Source organism: Diaphorina citri, unplaced genomic scaffold (assembly GCF_000475195.1).
Source record: "Diaphorina citri unplaced genomic scaffold, Diaci psyllid genome assembly version 1.1 scaffold309, whole genome shotgun sequence".
NCBI lineage: Eukaryota > Metazoa > Arthropoda > Insecta > Hemiptera > Psyllidae > Diaphorina > Diaphorina citri.
The window spans coordinates 73,100-90,121 of NW_007377744.1; the positions used below are offsets into that span (position 1 = coordinate 73,100).

Here is a 17,022-nt window from a genome sequence, read left to right on the forward strand (position 1 = left end):
TCCTTGAACGAATCTTATTTGTTTAGAATAAGCCCGCCTAGCTACCTTAGTTGGTAGTGCGTCTGCCTTGTAAGCGCTAGGCCGCGGGTTCGATTCCCGCCCGGGGCGGATTTTATCCTGATGCAAACAATGAAATTTGACATAATCAAGAAGTAGAAGAAAATGAACAAATCATGATATGATATGAGAAACTAAAATGTTCCTGAAAAGTAGGTACAAACATTACGTACTTATATAGGAACACGATGAGATTTGTGAAGAAACTGAATAAACCTTATTATTATAATCTTACCTTAGTAGGGTGTCTTTGCAGACTTCGAATAGTTGGGGAGGTACTTGGAAGGTGCGCATGTGGGATAGCACGATAGAGAGGAATTGGCCCATGTGTTGGTTGAACCCATTTAGGGACATGTTGATCCCGAATTCCCCGCGAGCTATGGTGGCGTGAAGCTGGGATGATAAAATAAGTGGGTAAGTAATATTATCAAGACTTGAGAGAAAAAGCTGGGAATATTTTAGCCCGTAGTTTATTCGATCGTGATTAGAGAAAATCAGTACCTATGTACCTACCTAATTCGTTTAATATTCAGTTTATTATGCTATAATAGCTAGGTAGGTACCTGGGTCTTGAATTGATATTTACTTTCTATTACCTACTACAGTATAGCGAGCTATACTAGTAGGTAACTGAAGTATTACAATCGGTCAAATTTTCGAAATCGGGAAATGTTTGGAAATATCCATTTTGGGATCCCCTGATGCCAAAAAAGTGGTTTTTAGCCCATGGTCTGTACGTACATATGTATGTACTACTTACATGTTTAAATGGGAAAAGGTGGTATACAAAATATCTCAAGAAAGGTTTGTCATAGAGGTATGAAATTTGGTATGTTATCCCGGTATGGTCCAAGGACGCGACTGTAACAATTTGGTAAAAATCGGACAGTCACTCATCCATATATCAACCAAAGTCAATGTTGCTTCGAACTTAGAAAAAAAAATCATTTTTTTTCATACTTTAAGTATATGACTCCTTATTACACGGGGAGTATTTTAGGATAGAAAAATTTTCAAAAAAAAAGTTCAATTTTTGGACACTTTTAAATGACACATCATTACATGGGGAGTATTTTAAGATAGGAAATTTTTGACCAAAAATTTGGTCGCTGTAGGCAGCTCAGGCTTGGGACTTATTATTTTTTTTCAAATATGTATTCTGCAAATGTAATAGAAAGTTGTGCCCTAATCTACCGAGAAAGGCCGCTGTTGTTCATTCTCGACTGCTCACTGGGCATGCCTCTTTGGCTGAACATCTCCACCGCTTTGGTCTAAAATCTTCTCCTATTTGTTCCTTAAACAGTCCTATGAACTCAGTTCACCTGAACTCCTGTCCTGCCTTGGAAGATAGCAATGACATTGTAGGTAAATATTGGGAAGCCAGAGGTAAAATGATCTGGTAGTCAAATAACCTGACATTTGCAAACAACATACCTATCCGTCTGTTTGAACCAAACCTCGATTTGGTCGGTTTTCAGGAGTCTTTCGGGGTATCTGATTTGGTTTGCGAGCCCTGGTAGTCAAATAACCTGACATTTGCAAACAACATACCTGTCCGTCTGTTTGAACCAAACCTCGATTTGGTCGGTTTTCAGGAGTCTTTCGGGGTATCTGATTTGGTTTGCGAGCGGCAGAAGGCTGAAATCCGTCGTGATGAATTCGTTTTTACTCGGCAGAAATAGCGAGGGTTCACGAAGCTCGATGTTGGTCCAGGATGAGATTTGGGCTGCGGGAATGGGCTCGACCTTGAAATAGAATAGAAATTAATAATAAAGATAGAAGAATGATATAAAGCAGTGGTTCTCAAACTTTTTTTGGTCGCGGAGCACCAAGCAACTGCTGTAAACTCTACGGAGCCCCCCCCCAACCCTTTAGGAATTTTTTTTAAAAATAATTCAGAATGATTCAGCGGGAATGGGCTCGACCTTGAAATAGAATAGAAATTAATAAATAGATGAATTTGTAAAGATAGAAGAATGATATAAAGCAGTGGTTCTCAAACTTTTTTTTGGCCGCGGAGCACCAAGCAACTGCTGTAAACTCTACGGAGCCCCCCCCCAACCCTTTAGGAATTTTTTTTAAAAATAATTCAGAATGATTCGGAAATGTTCATTAGCGTACGGTCCGTACGGCTTGTTCCAATACTTCCCATTTGACTAAACATATTCGTATGACATCATTCCTAATCTACCGAGAAAGGCCGCTGTTGCTCATTTTCGACTACTCACTGGGCATGCCTGTTTGGCTGAACATCTCCACCGCTTTGGTCTAAAATCTTCTCCTATTTGTTCCTTAAACAGTCCTATGAACTCAGTTCACCTGCACTCCTGTCCTGCCTTGGAAGCCAGCAATGACATTGTAGGTAAATATTGGGAAGCCAGAGGTAAAATGACCTGGTAGTTAAATAACCCGACATTTGCAAACAACAACAACATACCTATCCGTCTGTTTGAACCAAACCTCGATTTGGTCGGTTTTCAGGAGTCTTTCGGGGTATCTGATTTGGTTTGCGAGCTCTTCTTCTTCTTCTTCTTCTTCTTCTTCCTCTTTTCAAGTGTACAGACGGAATCGGTGTTAAACTGTAGACCTTCTTCTTCTTCTTCTTCTTCTTCTTCTTCTTCCTCTTTTCAAGTGTACAGACGGAATCGGTGTTTTTCGTCAGCGTCTCTATCAGCCCTAACTAGGTTACTAGGATGATTGCTTTGGGCTAGCATTTGGTTTTTGCTACAAATTTTACGAGTTGATGCCCTTCGCTCTCAACCTTTGCCATTTCTTTAGCAAGGGAAATTCAGGCTGGTACACTCCCTGTTTAAAGTCCCCAGCCAGACTAAGCTGGTCTCCTCCCTGTTTAAAGTCCCCTATCCAGACTAAGCTGGTCTACTCCCTGTTTAAAGTCCCCTAGCCAGACTAAGCTGGTCTTCTCCCTGTTTAAAGTCCCCTAGCCAGACTAAGCTGGTCTACTCCCTGTTTAACGTCCCCCAGCCAGACAATTTTTCGATTTCATTTAAGTACTCGTACATTTAGATCTTCACTTACACAACTCACATGAGTGTTAGTGTTATCTAAGTAGGTAGATTCCTCTACTACCTACTTGAAATGAAATTGTGAAAGTCGATTAATTAATAATTGAAACAACAAACTTCTTTCTTGCTAATTTAATTACTCGGTTTTATTGATTTTAATCAACAAGTTAGCTAAATCTATACCATAACAGATACCACCCAGAACTTATCTTCCAGTAATTTTATTGTTTTACTTGTATTTTATGGATTTATGGTATTGTAGGTACCTATATGATTAGGTATGTATGGTAGGTATCTTTTGGTACCTTCTTTGTTATAGGTTAGTTATTAAAACGATTATACCTACCAGCCCAACCATTAATAATAATAATTATTAATTTTATCGATTCTTTTTACAATATTTCAACTTTTTCTTTCTTTGAAAATTTCCAACAAGTTTCGTTATCACTATACCTACTGAGTTGTAAAATCGTAAATCGTTTGTACTATGCACGATGATTTTTTTTTACTTTATCTACATAAAACTTCAGCCTTGAGCCACGGGCGCTAGCACGTTAAATGCACCCTGTTCCCAATAATCCCAATGGATCACCGCGCCATCACTATAAATCTTAGCAGTTATACCTAGCTACCTACGTACATTGACATGGAACCCCAATTAAAAAAAAAAACGCATTTTCTTTTCCACAGCTGGATTCGAACCTAGAACCCGACTACGTCCGCATGGTCGAGCGAATCAACCGACTGCCCCGCATTTTCTTTTCCACAGCTGGATTCGAACCTAGAACCCGACTACGTCCGCATGGTCGAGCGAATCAACCGACTGCCCGTCTCCGAGGACTTGAAACGGGATATGACAGAGGGCGTGGAATATTGTAAACAGTTCAGTTCTTGTGTTCCTGATGAGAGAAATGATAAATTGGCGCGCGAAATGATACGGCCCATGTTCTTCTTCCGATGTTATAAGGTAAGTTAGCCAGTAGCCACCATTGATCGATTAAAATTAAGTAAATAATTTGTCTATCTATACTTGAAAGAAAGAGGGAACTGTAATTGCTAAGAAAGAAGGAAGACAGGATTAGGAGAAAGCCAGCCGTTCCGATGAATTCCTCCTCGGGCGAGAAGCGAACCCGCCGCCGGCTTACAAGGCAGACGCGCTACCAACCAAGCTAACTAGGCTGTGCTTCTTTTTTTTTGAATCGTGGATTTTTTTTGTTGCTGTTAAAGAGTTTTTTTTCAAGGTTTGATGGAGGAAAGAACGGAGCACTAACGTCCCGAACGCGAAGAGATAACGAGGATACGATAGGGGAAAGCCAGCCGTTCCGGAGTCGAACCCGCGGCCTAGCACTTACAAGGCAGACGCCCTACCCTTCAAGCTAACTAGGCTGGCTTATAAAAACCTAAATGTTGGCACTTTTTACGTCATTGTCGCCAGTCTAGTTAGCTTGGTTGGTAGCGCATCTGCCTTGCGAGTGCTAGGATGCGTGTTAGATTCCCGCCAGGGACTAACTTCGTCCTAATTCCTGAACAGATAAGGAACGTTTCCGGAACGGCTGGCTTTCTCTTATCCTGTCTTCCTTCTCTCTTGGATTTCGGGACGATGAGACCTTAAGCTATTAAACCTAACTAGGTTGGTTTATACAAACTTAAAAGACTTTTTGACCAGTGACCAGAACTTTTTGCGTCATTGTTATTCAATATTGGTTGTCTGGCTGGGGGACGTTAAACAGAAAAAAATCCAGCTTAGTCTGCCTGGGGGACTTTAAACAGGGATTATACCAGCCTGAATTTCCCATGCTAAAGAAATAGCAAAGCATCCACTCGTAAAATTTGTAGCCAAAACCAAATATCAGCCCAAAGCAATCACCCTACATAGGGCTGATTGAGAGGCTGGCGAAAAACGCCGACCCCGTCTGTACACGGGAAAAGGCGAAGAAAAAGAAGAGGAGTTATTCAGAATTGGACTAGGTATATTATTTCATCCTTCTTTCCTTCCTCAGCACAAGAAGCTGGAGTCATGCATTATGAAGGATATTCGAGAGCGGTACACTTCTGCTGACGATCTGTCGGATGACACATTCGGGTCCAATGCCCTCAACTCTGAGATGCGAACCTATAGTGGCGCAGGCGCAGGTAAGATTATGTTGTCTTAATACAATGAAATAAAATAAATTATTATTTTCAGGGGGGAGGAGGAAAACGAGGGTCCAAAGTCATTAGTTGTACGGGGGTGGATGCTCAAAATTTTCGGAGTTTTACCTTTTTCAATTTTACTTTACTCTATTCCATTGAATTTTTTTCAGGGCGGAAAAGAAAAACCAGACGAAACAACAAGAACAAGAAATTCGACGAGAAGACAGACCAAGATGAAGCCATGTCCACCATGTTGTTCAATTTTATGTACGGAGGTGAAGAAATCGAGCTGGACTCTTTACTGTAGTCAAAACTATAAATCCAACTTCTTGAAGCTACCAGGAATCATGGGACAAGGACCCTATTCCACAAATGGGTCCTCACTCCACACTTTTTAATTGACGCTCAGAAAAGGTAGACAAACGGTGAGACGTTTTTTTTTTCTGCGCAAAAGTTGAGGAGTGTAGATTTGTTCGGGGAATAGAGCCCTCAGCGGCCCCATTTCTGAAAGAAATGGTTTTGTATTTTACAAAGAGAATCGGTTTATAATAAACTAGGCTATCAGTTTTAAGCTGATTGCGGACACAGCTGTGCAAAAGTTGAGGAGTGTAGATTCGTTCGGGGAATAGAGCCCTCAGGGGCCTTATTTCTGAAAGAAATGGTTTTGTATTTTACAAAGAGAATCGATTTATTATAAACTAGGCTATCAGTTTTAAGCTGATTGCGGACACAGCATACCTACCCATTAGAAGAATCAGTCTTCAGAAAATCTGATTTCCGGGTGCAAATGATTCAAAAATCACATTCAACCCCCTACTTACTTCTTACCCTTGAAATGTGGAATCATCTACAGACTCCTTTTTGTGCGAAAATCTCCCATTAGGAAAATTTCCGATTATGTCATAGGGTTTAACCTGCCATGTACCTAAGGAACCTATATTCGGGTGCAAATGATTCAAAAATCACATTCAACCCTACTTACTTCTTACCCTTGAAATGTGGAATCATCTACTGACTACTGACTCCTTTTTGTGCGAAAATCTCCCATTAGGAAAATTTCCGATTATGTCATAGGGTTTAACCTGCCATGTACCTAAGGAACCTATATTTTTTTATACTCTTCATTATAATTTAATGCACACAAATACAAGAAAGGGCGAAATTTTTGCCAAAGACAATCTCTACCATTCACCCCTATACAATGTAATAAGGAAGTACCTTCTTATTGGAGGAATTGATCCAAATTATAATGAATGGGTGTCATTTTTTATTAAAACTTTATTTCTGTGAAATAACGAAATGTTTATTTCTAAGAAATAACGCAACATTTGAGAATTTCTAGAAGCAGAATTGTCTGCAGCATTACCAGAAGCAGATACAGCATTTTCAGAGGCAGAATTTCCCAAAGCATCATCTTCAGAGGGAGCATTTCCAGACCCATCAATGCCAGAGCTCTGATAGTAATTCAGCACGGTACAATTAGGGTCATTCTGATTGAAAGACCTGACTCGACAGAATTTCTAGAAGCAGAATTGTCTGCAGCATTACCAGAAGCAGATACAGCATTTTCAGAGGCAGAATTTCTCAAAGCAGCATCTTCAGAGGCAGCATTTCCAGACCCATCAATGCCAGAGCTCTGATAGTAATTCAGCACGGTACAATTAGGGTCATTCTGATTGAAAGACCTGACTCGAATAATCCGTTCCCGGGGCTCCAAACGGGTGACACGAATTTCTCGCCTCTCCTCTTGGGACAGAGGAGTGAAAGGGAGTGTCGAGGTGAAGTGATGGGTCATCGAGAGAACGGAGTCCGGGGTGATGTTGCCTGGGGGAGAAGTGAACGAAAGGAGTGAATTTGAAGTTTAGTATTTTCCAAGAAAATACCCACTGCCTTTATTATTAAATGTTTCGAGGTCCAGTTCTGGGGTCTCTTTGGAATTTTTCAAAGTCACTATCTAACTACTAAGGTTTTTAGTGCCTTTGTATTTAATGATTACGTAAAAGAGTGGCTGTTGAATTGGACCTTAGGACTTTGTTTTATGCTGTGATGTTTATTAAACATTAATTTGTTATTAATTAAAACTTAAACTGCATTTTGATATGATGAGATCTAAATCTTTTATTTTTTAATACCCGGGCCAATCGCAGTAGCTCAACTTTAGCGCAATAGACTTCGGATACACAACCGGAGGTTGGTGGTTCGAACTCATGTCAAATATTGAAAATTTTAAGCATGTTCCTTCTTCAGCCCTTTTTTTCTTGCAAATTACATCAACCAGATCAACAGAGGTCCAGAGTTCTGCATCAGATGGGATTTGAACCCACAATGCCGGGCTTCTTATGCCTCCACTTAATATTTCTGCAAAGGATTTTCACAATAGAGAATTAAAACATTCAATATTTTATTACAAAATATATTTGCATTTCCCATTGGGAAGAGAAAAATAAATAATCTAATTACATTTTGACAATCAAATAAATAAATAAATTATTACGATTTCTTAGAAATGAACAGTTATTTCTTGGAAATTTTGCGTTATTTCTTGGAAACATTGGGTTAAAATTTCTTAGAAATGTTGCGTTATTTCTTAGAAATAAACATTTCGTTATTTCACAGAAATAAAGTTTTAATAAAAAATGACACCCATTCATTATAATTCGGACCAATTCCTCCAATAAGAAGGTAAGTACTTCCTTATTACATTGTATAGGGGGTGAATGGTAGAGATTGTCTTAGGCAAAAATTTCGCCCTTTCTTGTATTTGTGTGCATTGAATTATAATGAGTATACAAAAAAATATAGGTTCCTTAGGTACATGGCAGGTTAAACCCTATGACATAATCGGAAATTTTCCTAATGGGAGATTTTCGCACAAAAATCTTCAATAGTAGAATGTCATTGTTGGCTTCCGAGGTAAGGACAGGAGTTTAGGTGTAAAGAGTTCATAGGGGCATTTAATTAACATAAAGGATAGATAGGAGAGTCTTTGATATATTAGATTTTGTGGAGACAAACATGTAAAACGTACTTTAAACACTAAGGTAAATACTCACCCATACTCAAACACTTCACATACATTCGATCGAACAGGGTACGCCGAAAGTCCACGAACTGCTCATAGGTCACTCCTTCTTTCAGTACCCTGTATTTATCCTCAATCATATAGCGTCTCCTCTTGGGACAGAGGAGTGAAAGGGAGTGTAGAGATGAAGTGATGAGTCATTGAGAAGAAGAAGAGATTATATATTTTTTAAAAACATACATAACCAATCTGCCAGCCTCTGGCTGGTTGCCAAATAAAAGCACAGAATACCAATTAATCATAGGATATTTGTCTTCAATAGTAGAATGTCATTGTTGGCTTCCAAGGTAAGGAGAGGAGTTTAGGTGTAAAGAGTTCATAGGGGCATTTAATTAACATAAAGGATAGATAGAAGAGTCTTTGATATAGATTTTTTGGAGACAAACACGTAAAACGTACTTTGAACACTGAGGTAAATACTCACCCATACTCAAACACTTCACATACATCCGATCGAACAGGGTACGCCGAAAGTCCACGAACTGCTCATAGGTCACTCCTTCTTTCAGTACCCTGTATTTATCCTCAATCATATAGCTTTCCTTCACCAGTACAGCCATCCTCAGGGCCCGTCTTAGTACCTCCATATCTTTGAGATTATTCACGTAGTTCCTTAGAAAGACATACATAGAATATATTGAAACCCATACAATACTAGAAATACACAATACACAATAACACCTAATACAAGAAATAACCTCCTCAAGAAATAACAATGGAAAAACTACAATAAAATTTCAAGTACCAAACTTGTTAAAATTCATTACCAAATGAACTGAAAAATATAAATGAACTGAAAAATATAGACAACAAAAATAGAATGATTTTTTTTTTTAAGTCTATCTATCATCTATTATATTTAAGTGGTGCTCGTCAACTTCTTGGTCGTATGCACCAATGTTTTTTTTTTTTTTTCAAGTAAATTATTTTTTTTTGTGCTTGGACTTACAAAACACCTTTTTCCAGCCTAGTTAGCTTGAGTTGGTAGTGCGTCTGCCTAGTAAGCGCTCTAGGCCGCGGGTTCGATTCCGCCCGGGGCGGGATTTTATCCTGATGGGATAATGTTCGTTCTCGGAACGGCTGGCTTTCTCCTATCCTGTCTTCCTTTCTCTCTTCGATTTCGGGACGATAAGACCATAGCAGTTACAGTTCCCTCTGTCAAACCTCTTAAGAAAAAAAAATCACCTTTATAGAAACAAACAATGAAATTGACATAATCAAGAAGTAGGAGAAGAAAATGAAGAAATCATGAGATGATATAGAAACTAAAAAAATGTTCCTGAAAAGTGCAAACATTATGTACTTATATAGGGAACACGATGAGATTGTGAAAGAAACTGAATAAACCCTTATATTATATAATCTTACCCTTAGTAGGGTGTCTTTGCAGACTTCGAATAGTTGGGGAGGTACTTGGAAGGTGCGCATGTGGGATAGCACGATAGAGAGGAATTGCACCATGTGTTGGTTGAACCCATTTAGGGACATGTTGATCCCGAATTCCCCGCGATCTATGGTGGGCGTGAAGCTGGATGATAAAATAAGTGGGTAAGTAATATTATCAAGATTGAGAGAAAAAGCTGGGAATTTTTTAGCCCGTAGTTTATTCGATCGTGATTAGAGAAAAATCAGTACCTATGTACCTACCTAATTCGTTTAAATATTCAGTTTATTATTTATTCTTGATTTGATTTTTTGAATTTACTTTCATGTAATGATTTAAAATCAAGACTAGAGCCCGTTCTCCCTTTATCCCAGTATAATGTTTAAGTCACCCCATTCCTCTATTGGCTATTGGCCTTTTTCGGCGTAGCTTAAAAAGACCTTTAATTTGATATATAGGTCGAACAAATCAAGTTCAAATCCAATCTTACCTGTGCTAGATACGGAGCATATGGTTTCCTCTTGGCAGCGTCACATTGGAAGGAGCATTGAGATAACAAGAATAGCACAACTCTCTCCACACTCTCCTTCACATGCGGTATCTCAAGCACATAATATATCACACACTGGAGCAGCTTATATCTGTCTGTCGCCGCAAAAAGATTAAATTAAAATCCAACACACAATCAACACAACAAAAGATTGGCGCGTAACGAGGGGACAAGGAAAAAAGTGGCAGCAAATACTAAACAACCATGACATCATTCCTAATCTACCGAGAAAGGCCGCTGTTGCTCATTTCTCGACTGCTCACTGGGCATGGCCTGTTTGGCTGAACATTCTCCACCGCTTTGGTCTAAAATCTTCTCCTATTTGTTCCTTAAACAGTCCTATGAACTCAGTTCACCTGAACTCCTGTCCTGCCCTTGGAAGATAGCAATGACACATTGTAGGTAAATATTGGGAAGCCAGAGGTAAAATGATCTGGTAGTCAATAAACCTGACATTTGCAAACAACACATACCTATCCGTCTGTTTGAACCAAACCTCGATTTGGTCGGTTTTCAGGAGTCTTTCGGGGTATCTGATTTGGTTTGCGAGCGGCAGAAGGCTGAAATCCGTCGTGATGAATTCGTTTTTACTCGGCAGAAATAGCGAGGGTTCACGAAGCTCGATGTTGGTCCAGGATGAGATTTGGGCAGCGGGAATGGGCCTCGACCTTGAAATAGAATAGAAATTAATAAATAGATGAATTTGTAAAGATAGAAGAATGATATAAAGCAGTGGTTCTCAAACTTTTTTTTGGCCGCGGAGCACCAAGCAACTGCTGTAAACTCTACGGAGCCCCCCCCCAACCCTTTAGGAAATTTTTTTTAAAAATAATTCAGAAAAAAATTTTGTGGTTTTTTTTTTTTTTTTTTTTTTTTTTTTTAATGCGGTAAGAAAAATGAAACTATGCGAAGTACCTGGAAGCTCTTCGCGGAGCACCTGAAAGCTCTGGAGCACAGTTTGAGAACCACTGATATAAAGAATAGAATTCGATAAAGTTCAACCCGGGCGGAAATCTCACCCACGACCTAGCTCTTACAAGGCAGTCACAACAAAGTCAGTCTGACAAACTTTGTTTCAGTCTGACTTGAGAGCGAAAATTTTTGTTCAGGAAATGGGATGAATTACCTACTTTGTACTCAGTTTTGAACCAAATTTATCTACCTTGTATTCGGTTTTGAACCATGGTTCAGTCTGATCCAGATGTACGCCGGGTTGCCTACACACAATATTACTCAGGAGCGCTATGTTCAACCGATCAGGAGTAAAGTATCCCAGGAATTGTCTGATGAGGTCTGAGTCGTAGTGTTCAAATAGGGTTGGTCCTGGGATAAAATAATGACAAATGGCGTTAATAACTTTAATAATAGAGCTTATTTTTTGGAAACTGGGGCGAAAGCTGGTGGAAAATAATATAATAGAATATACCTTGTTTCTAAATCCCAAAAAGGACTGAAAAGTCCGTTTGCCCAAGCAGTCTACAAAAGGTCTGGTATTCTTTTACAATAAACTTTGTTACTTTCAGTATTTTTCTCAACAACCAGAAAAAAAACCCATCAAAATCGATCTAGTTTCAGATATGAAAGTTGAACCGGATGAAATGAACCTACCTGTAATATTTTAGCCAACACCTGAGAGCAGCCTAAGACGCGTTTCGTTCTTATTATTGTTTCATTACAAATTTTCATCAGTAAATAGGTTTCTTCAAATTAAATTGATCCCAAGGGCAAGGCAATGCCTAAACCCTTGACAAATGGAGTGTGCCTGAAGGCATGTGATGTGTTCCAATCCACTCGACCCAAGTTCCAATCCACTCGACCCAATCTATTGGAACTCATCAGTTGTTAGACATAGCTCTCAGGTGCTGGCCAAGAATTTGGAAGTGTTATTTATACTTCAGAGATGGAAATTGTGGAGAAACGAGAACCTGGGTTGTTTTCTATGTAAGATTATATTTTAGTGTTGTTGTGAGCGCCACAATATATTCCTGTGATGGGCGTAAAACAAATATGAATGTTGAAAACAATCTACTAAGTACCTGTAATATATTCCTGTGATGGGAAGTATTGCATGTGTAGGGACAGCTCTTCAACGTAGTCCACGGAGGATTTGGTGCTGTGATAATTGAATCCGATGTGATGAATGTTAGAGATTTCAGCGTACATTTCTGAACTGATGGGAGATTGAGAGAGGAGGCGGAGGTATTGAAAGATGATGTCCATGATGTGCTGGATCTGATCCACACCTGAGCGAGGGTAATGGAAAGTCGCGTGGAAATTATACTTGATTTTAATTGATTCTTCTAGTTTCTTATTGAGTTTTTACTTTCCTTAGCCTATAAGAAGAAAAGTATTGCCTTTTTCTTTGAAGAGGTTGGATAGAGGGAATTGTACCTGTAATGCTAAGGTCCTACCGTCCCGAGGACAGAATACTCGTAGAAGAGAGTCCAGCTGTTCCTAGAATGAACCTTATCTGTTAAGTTTAAGTAAAGTCAGCCCCGAGCGGGCATTGAAACCGCAACCTTGCGACCAAGGACTTGCAAGCGAGATTTTACTGGAACTGCAGGCAAAAAACGGACTTTCGCGTTGATTGGTTGATTTTAAAACTTTTAGCCAATCAGGATGAAGCAATATCCAAGAGTTAAAGTCAAACCGAGTTTAACACACAGACTATGGCGCTGGCCATAAGATGATATATTAGGAGTATGAAATAAGGTATATCAAACAAATGGTACAATTACCTTGATCCGTGAGAGTAACATTGATTTGGAACAGAGTATAAAGATGATTGTACTCAAAGCCAGATTCATGATACCCCGCTTCTATTTCAATGGCAAGGAACTTCTTTCTCAAATATGACATAATACTGCCTGGGCCTTCATGTCCAATAAACCTGGAAGCATAAGATGTTGTTGTCATCAAATGTAAAGGAACTTGACCACTAGGTCATTCTCCCTAGGAAACAAAAGATAAATTCGTGTAGACTTGTAGAGGGAAGAACAATATCAAATGAAATTTATCGACGGACTATTGAAAACTTGGGTTAAAAAAAGGAATCAAAATCAAATCAAATCATGAATCTTTGTGGTAAAGCAGAGAGCTTTTTCATAACTTTTGTGGGTATCCCGCTTCTATTTCAATGGCAAGGAACTTCTTTCTCAAATATGACACAATACTGCCTGGGCCTTCATGTCCAATTAACCTGGAAGCATAATAAATATGTTGTTGTCATCAAATGTCAAGGAACTTGACTGCTAGGTCATTCTCCCTAAGAAACAAAAGATACATTCGTGTAGACTTGTAGAGGGAAGACCAATATCAAATGAAATTTATCGACGGACTATTGACAACTTGGGTTAAAAAAAGGAATCAAAATCAAATCAAATCATGAATCTTTGTGGTAAAGCAGAGAGCTTTTTCATAACTTTTATGGGCATGACTAAGTGTCTCCTTTACTATTATTTTCATCTACTGGTATCATCAATTTACACTGGTAATGCTGCAACTTGTTGGTCCTCGATTAAACTCCAAGCACAGAGCCGAAAAAACTTCGACCCCCGGGAATCGAACCCAGGACCTCCGATGTGCAAGCCTAGTGATAATAAAAAGAAAATAAAGAAATCAGTTCTTACCAGGACAGTACATCCAGAGGTTTCGTCTTAGTGGGTATCACAGTATGACTAAGTGCCTCCTTTACTATTATTTTCATCTACTGGTATCATCAATTTACACTGGTAATGCTGCAACTTGTTGGTACTCGATTAAACTCAAAGCACAGAGCCGAAAAAACTTCGACCCCCGGGAATCGAACCCAGACCTCCGATGTGCAAGCCTAGTGATAATAAAAAGAAAATAAAGAAATCAGTTCTTACCAGGACAGTACATCCAGAGGTTTCGTCTTATACAACTGTTGAACAGGCGGTGTGTACCATGTCATATACAAAACATTCACATCATCCACCGGCTTAACCGTATAGAACCGATTCCACCGATCCAACTCAAACGGTGTCTCCACCGAGAACGTTTTCTTGGGCGACTCATTGCTTGGTATTCCACTGAAATGTTCAACTACCCACGCCTCCAACGTGGGGAGGTCAAGTCGTGCTTGCAACGCCAAAGTCATGTGGTTTGCAACATAGTGGGTTTTTTGTAAATTTCTCAACGCGGCGTAGAGTTCATTCTCATCAACAGTGTTTTTGAGAGTTTCTAAATTTCCCCAAACAAACTTCCCAGCTGGGTTTTCCTTTGTGCAGGCCGTTGCAAGTAGTTGCTCCAAACGGCAAGTATCATTCAGGATTGAACTTTGAAATTCCGAGTCCACAATGTCCATTTCACTCGCAATCGAGTCTCTCTTGAGAAGTGGTGAGATGAAGAAGTTGGAGAAGATATCCATGGATTTTTTCAGGTGTGGTTCGGGAACGTCGAAATAGAACGTGGTGGTTTCATATTCTGTGCTCGCGTTTGAGCTGCCTCCTCGGGTGGAGAGGAAGGCGTCAAAGTCATTTTCCTCGGGGTATTTCTCACTACCCATGAACACCATATGCTCGAGAAAGTGAGCCAGCCCTGGGATATGACCATCACAGAAACTGCCCACCCCTGTGAAGAGAAAAATGGAGAGGATGTTTTACTAAACTAAATACCACTAAAAACTTACATGCCTACTAAACTTACATGTCACTAAAAAAAGGTGTGCCATCAACTTCTTTTATATTTTGCAGGAATTAAACATTTGCTGTATTGGACTTACTTCAGGGGCTGTGTCTTGGCAAGACCATGCCAAATAGAACGCTATAATAGCTCGGTAGATACCTGGGTCTTGAATTGATATTTACTTTCTATTACTACAGTATAGCAAGCTATACTAGTAGGTAATGAAAGTATTACAATCGGTCAAATTTTCGAAATCGGGAAATGTTTGGAAATATCCATTTTGGGATCCCCTGATGCCAAAAAAAGTGGTTTTTAACCCATGGTCTGTACGTACATATGTATGTACTACTTACATGTTTAAATGGGAAAAGGTGGTATTATACAAAATATCTCAAGAAAGGTTTGTCATAGAGGTATGAAATTTGGTATGTTATCCCGGTATGGTTCAAGGACGCAACTGTAACAATTTGGTAAAAATCGGACAGTCACTCATCCAGATATTAACCAAAGTCAATGTTGCTTCAAACTTGGAAAAAAAAATCAATTTTTTTCATACTTTATATGATTCCTTATTACACGGGGACTATTTTAGGATAGAATTTTTTTGAAAAAATTTCAAAAAAAAAAAAAAAAAAGTTCAATTTTTGGACACTTTTAAATGATCCATCATTACATGGGGAGTATTTCAAGATAGGAAATTGAAATTTTTTACCAAAAATTTGGTCACCGTAGGCAGCTCAGGCTTTTTTTTTTTTTTTTTTTTTTTTATTTTTTTTTTAAATGTAATAAAAAGATGTGTGGTGTTCACACCCGATTTTTTTTTTTTTTTTTTTTTTCATGTTTTTACTTTTTCTCCGTTGAACATTCGCATTCGCTTTGATCGAAAGAAAAATATTTTGAGCTTTACAACTTTGTATGAATGGAGTAGTTGCAAATGAGTAAAAATTATAAATAAATGTCACCCACCACTAAAAAATTAAATAAATACTGATCCATACCTATGGTCAGGGACAGAGCAGCCAGCTTCTCGTCACTTTTCTTCTCCTGCTTACTCCTGTCTGCCTCCTCAAACTCATCCACCTCCATGCCTTGTGAATCCACAGAACTTGCTGTTTCATCTCCACTCTCATTTCCACTTTCCTCTGATTCTTGCTCCATTGACATTTTATCATCAGCGGTAACATTTTCATCCAAAGTTATCAAGTTCTCCACATCAGACACCAGAAGAGCAGTAAGTCCATTTTTCAATTGGATAACCGAATACTTGTACCTGTCACACAGGCCTTTGACAGGAAGAGGCAACCTTTTGAAGGCCTCCTCTGCTTTTGGGTCTGTCTGCATTTTTACTGAGCTAAGTCTAAAACTATGATGATTGACTGATATTCTATGCTTTGGTAAATAAGCTCTGCTTGTTACAATGTGATTCAACAGTTTATAGTGCCTTGAAAGGGTAAGAACGTGAGATCTCATCAATGAGTCATGTTGTCTTCGTGAGCCTGAAAGCAGAGAGATCAAATACATTTTACTTACTGCTATGACCACTTATACCCGTTGGTATTTGGCCTCATCACATCCCTACCTCCATTTGGTACGGTCAGTTGTGTCTGTTGTTGTCAGGTTGATCTTCTCCATGTCTTCCTATACTACATCCCACCATCTCTTCTTTGGCCTTCCTCTTGGTCTCCTCCCATCTAGCTGATATATTACATAGGTAGGTACAAAGAAGAAGAAAAAAAGGAAAGTTGGAAAAATGTTACCCTCCTGTCGGTACCTCTTTACAAAAAGCTTTCAGAAAGTTGCTGGAGAGTTGAAATCCAACAATACTTACCTATCTATCCAGTATTCACAAGAGGTAGGTTGGAATGTTCCTGTGGTTCTTTCTTACTAGAAAACTGAAAAGTGTGGAGTGCACCAAAAGTAACCCTTTTTCTCACGGTAGAGATAAAAAGTTTAAACTCTTAAAATATACTGTCGACATTCTTTACACAGCAGTAGGTATTAAATTTGAATAATAATCGATAATGGACTGGGGTAAGAGACAAAAATGTCAAAATTCTCCCCAAAATATCCTCCAAAAAGGGCACTTTTGATTTTGTACCTTTTCAAATATTTCGCGCCACCCGAAGGCGGCTAAGGTCTGTTTACA

At 39.0% G+C, this 17,022-nt stretch overlaps 1 protein-coding gene across 1 annotated transcript; it reads right to left on the reverse strand.

The window, feature by feature from the left end:
* Nucleotides 1-288: 288 nt before the first annotated feature.
* Nucleotides 289-16,981, reverse strand: LOC103507370 (nardilysin-like). Its single transcript, XM_008471836.3, has 8 exons — nt 16,705-16,981; nt 15,875-16,372; nt 14,099-14,822; nt 12,968-13,119; nt 12,266-12,472; nt 11,392-11,552; nt 1,587-1,802; nt 289-450 (listed from the first exon to the last, which is right to left on the reverse strand). The coding sequence occupies exons 2-8, from the start codon at nt 16,344-16,346 to the stop codon at nt 289-291; spliced, it is 2,094 nt and encodes a 697-aa protein (XP_008470058.1). The 5' UTR covers nt 16,347-16,372; nt 16,705-16,981.
* Between the last annotated feature and the right edge of the window lie 41 nt (nt 16,982-17,022).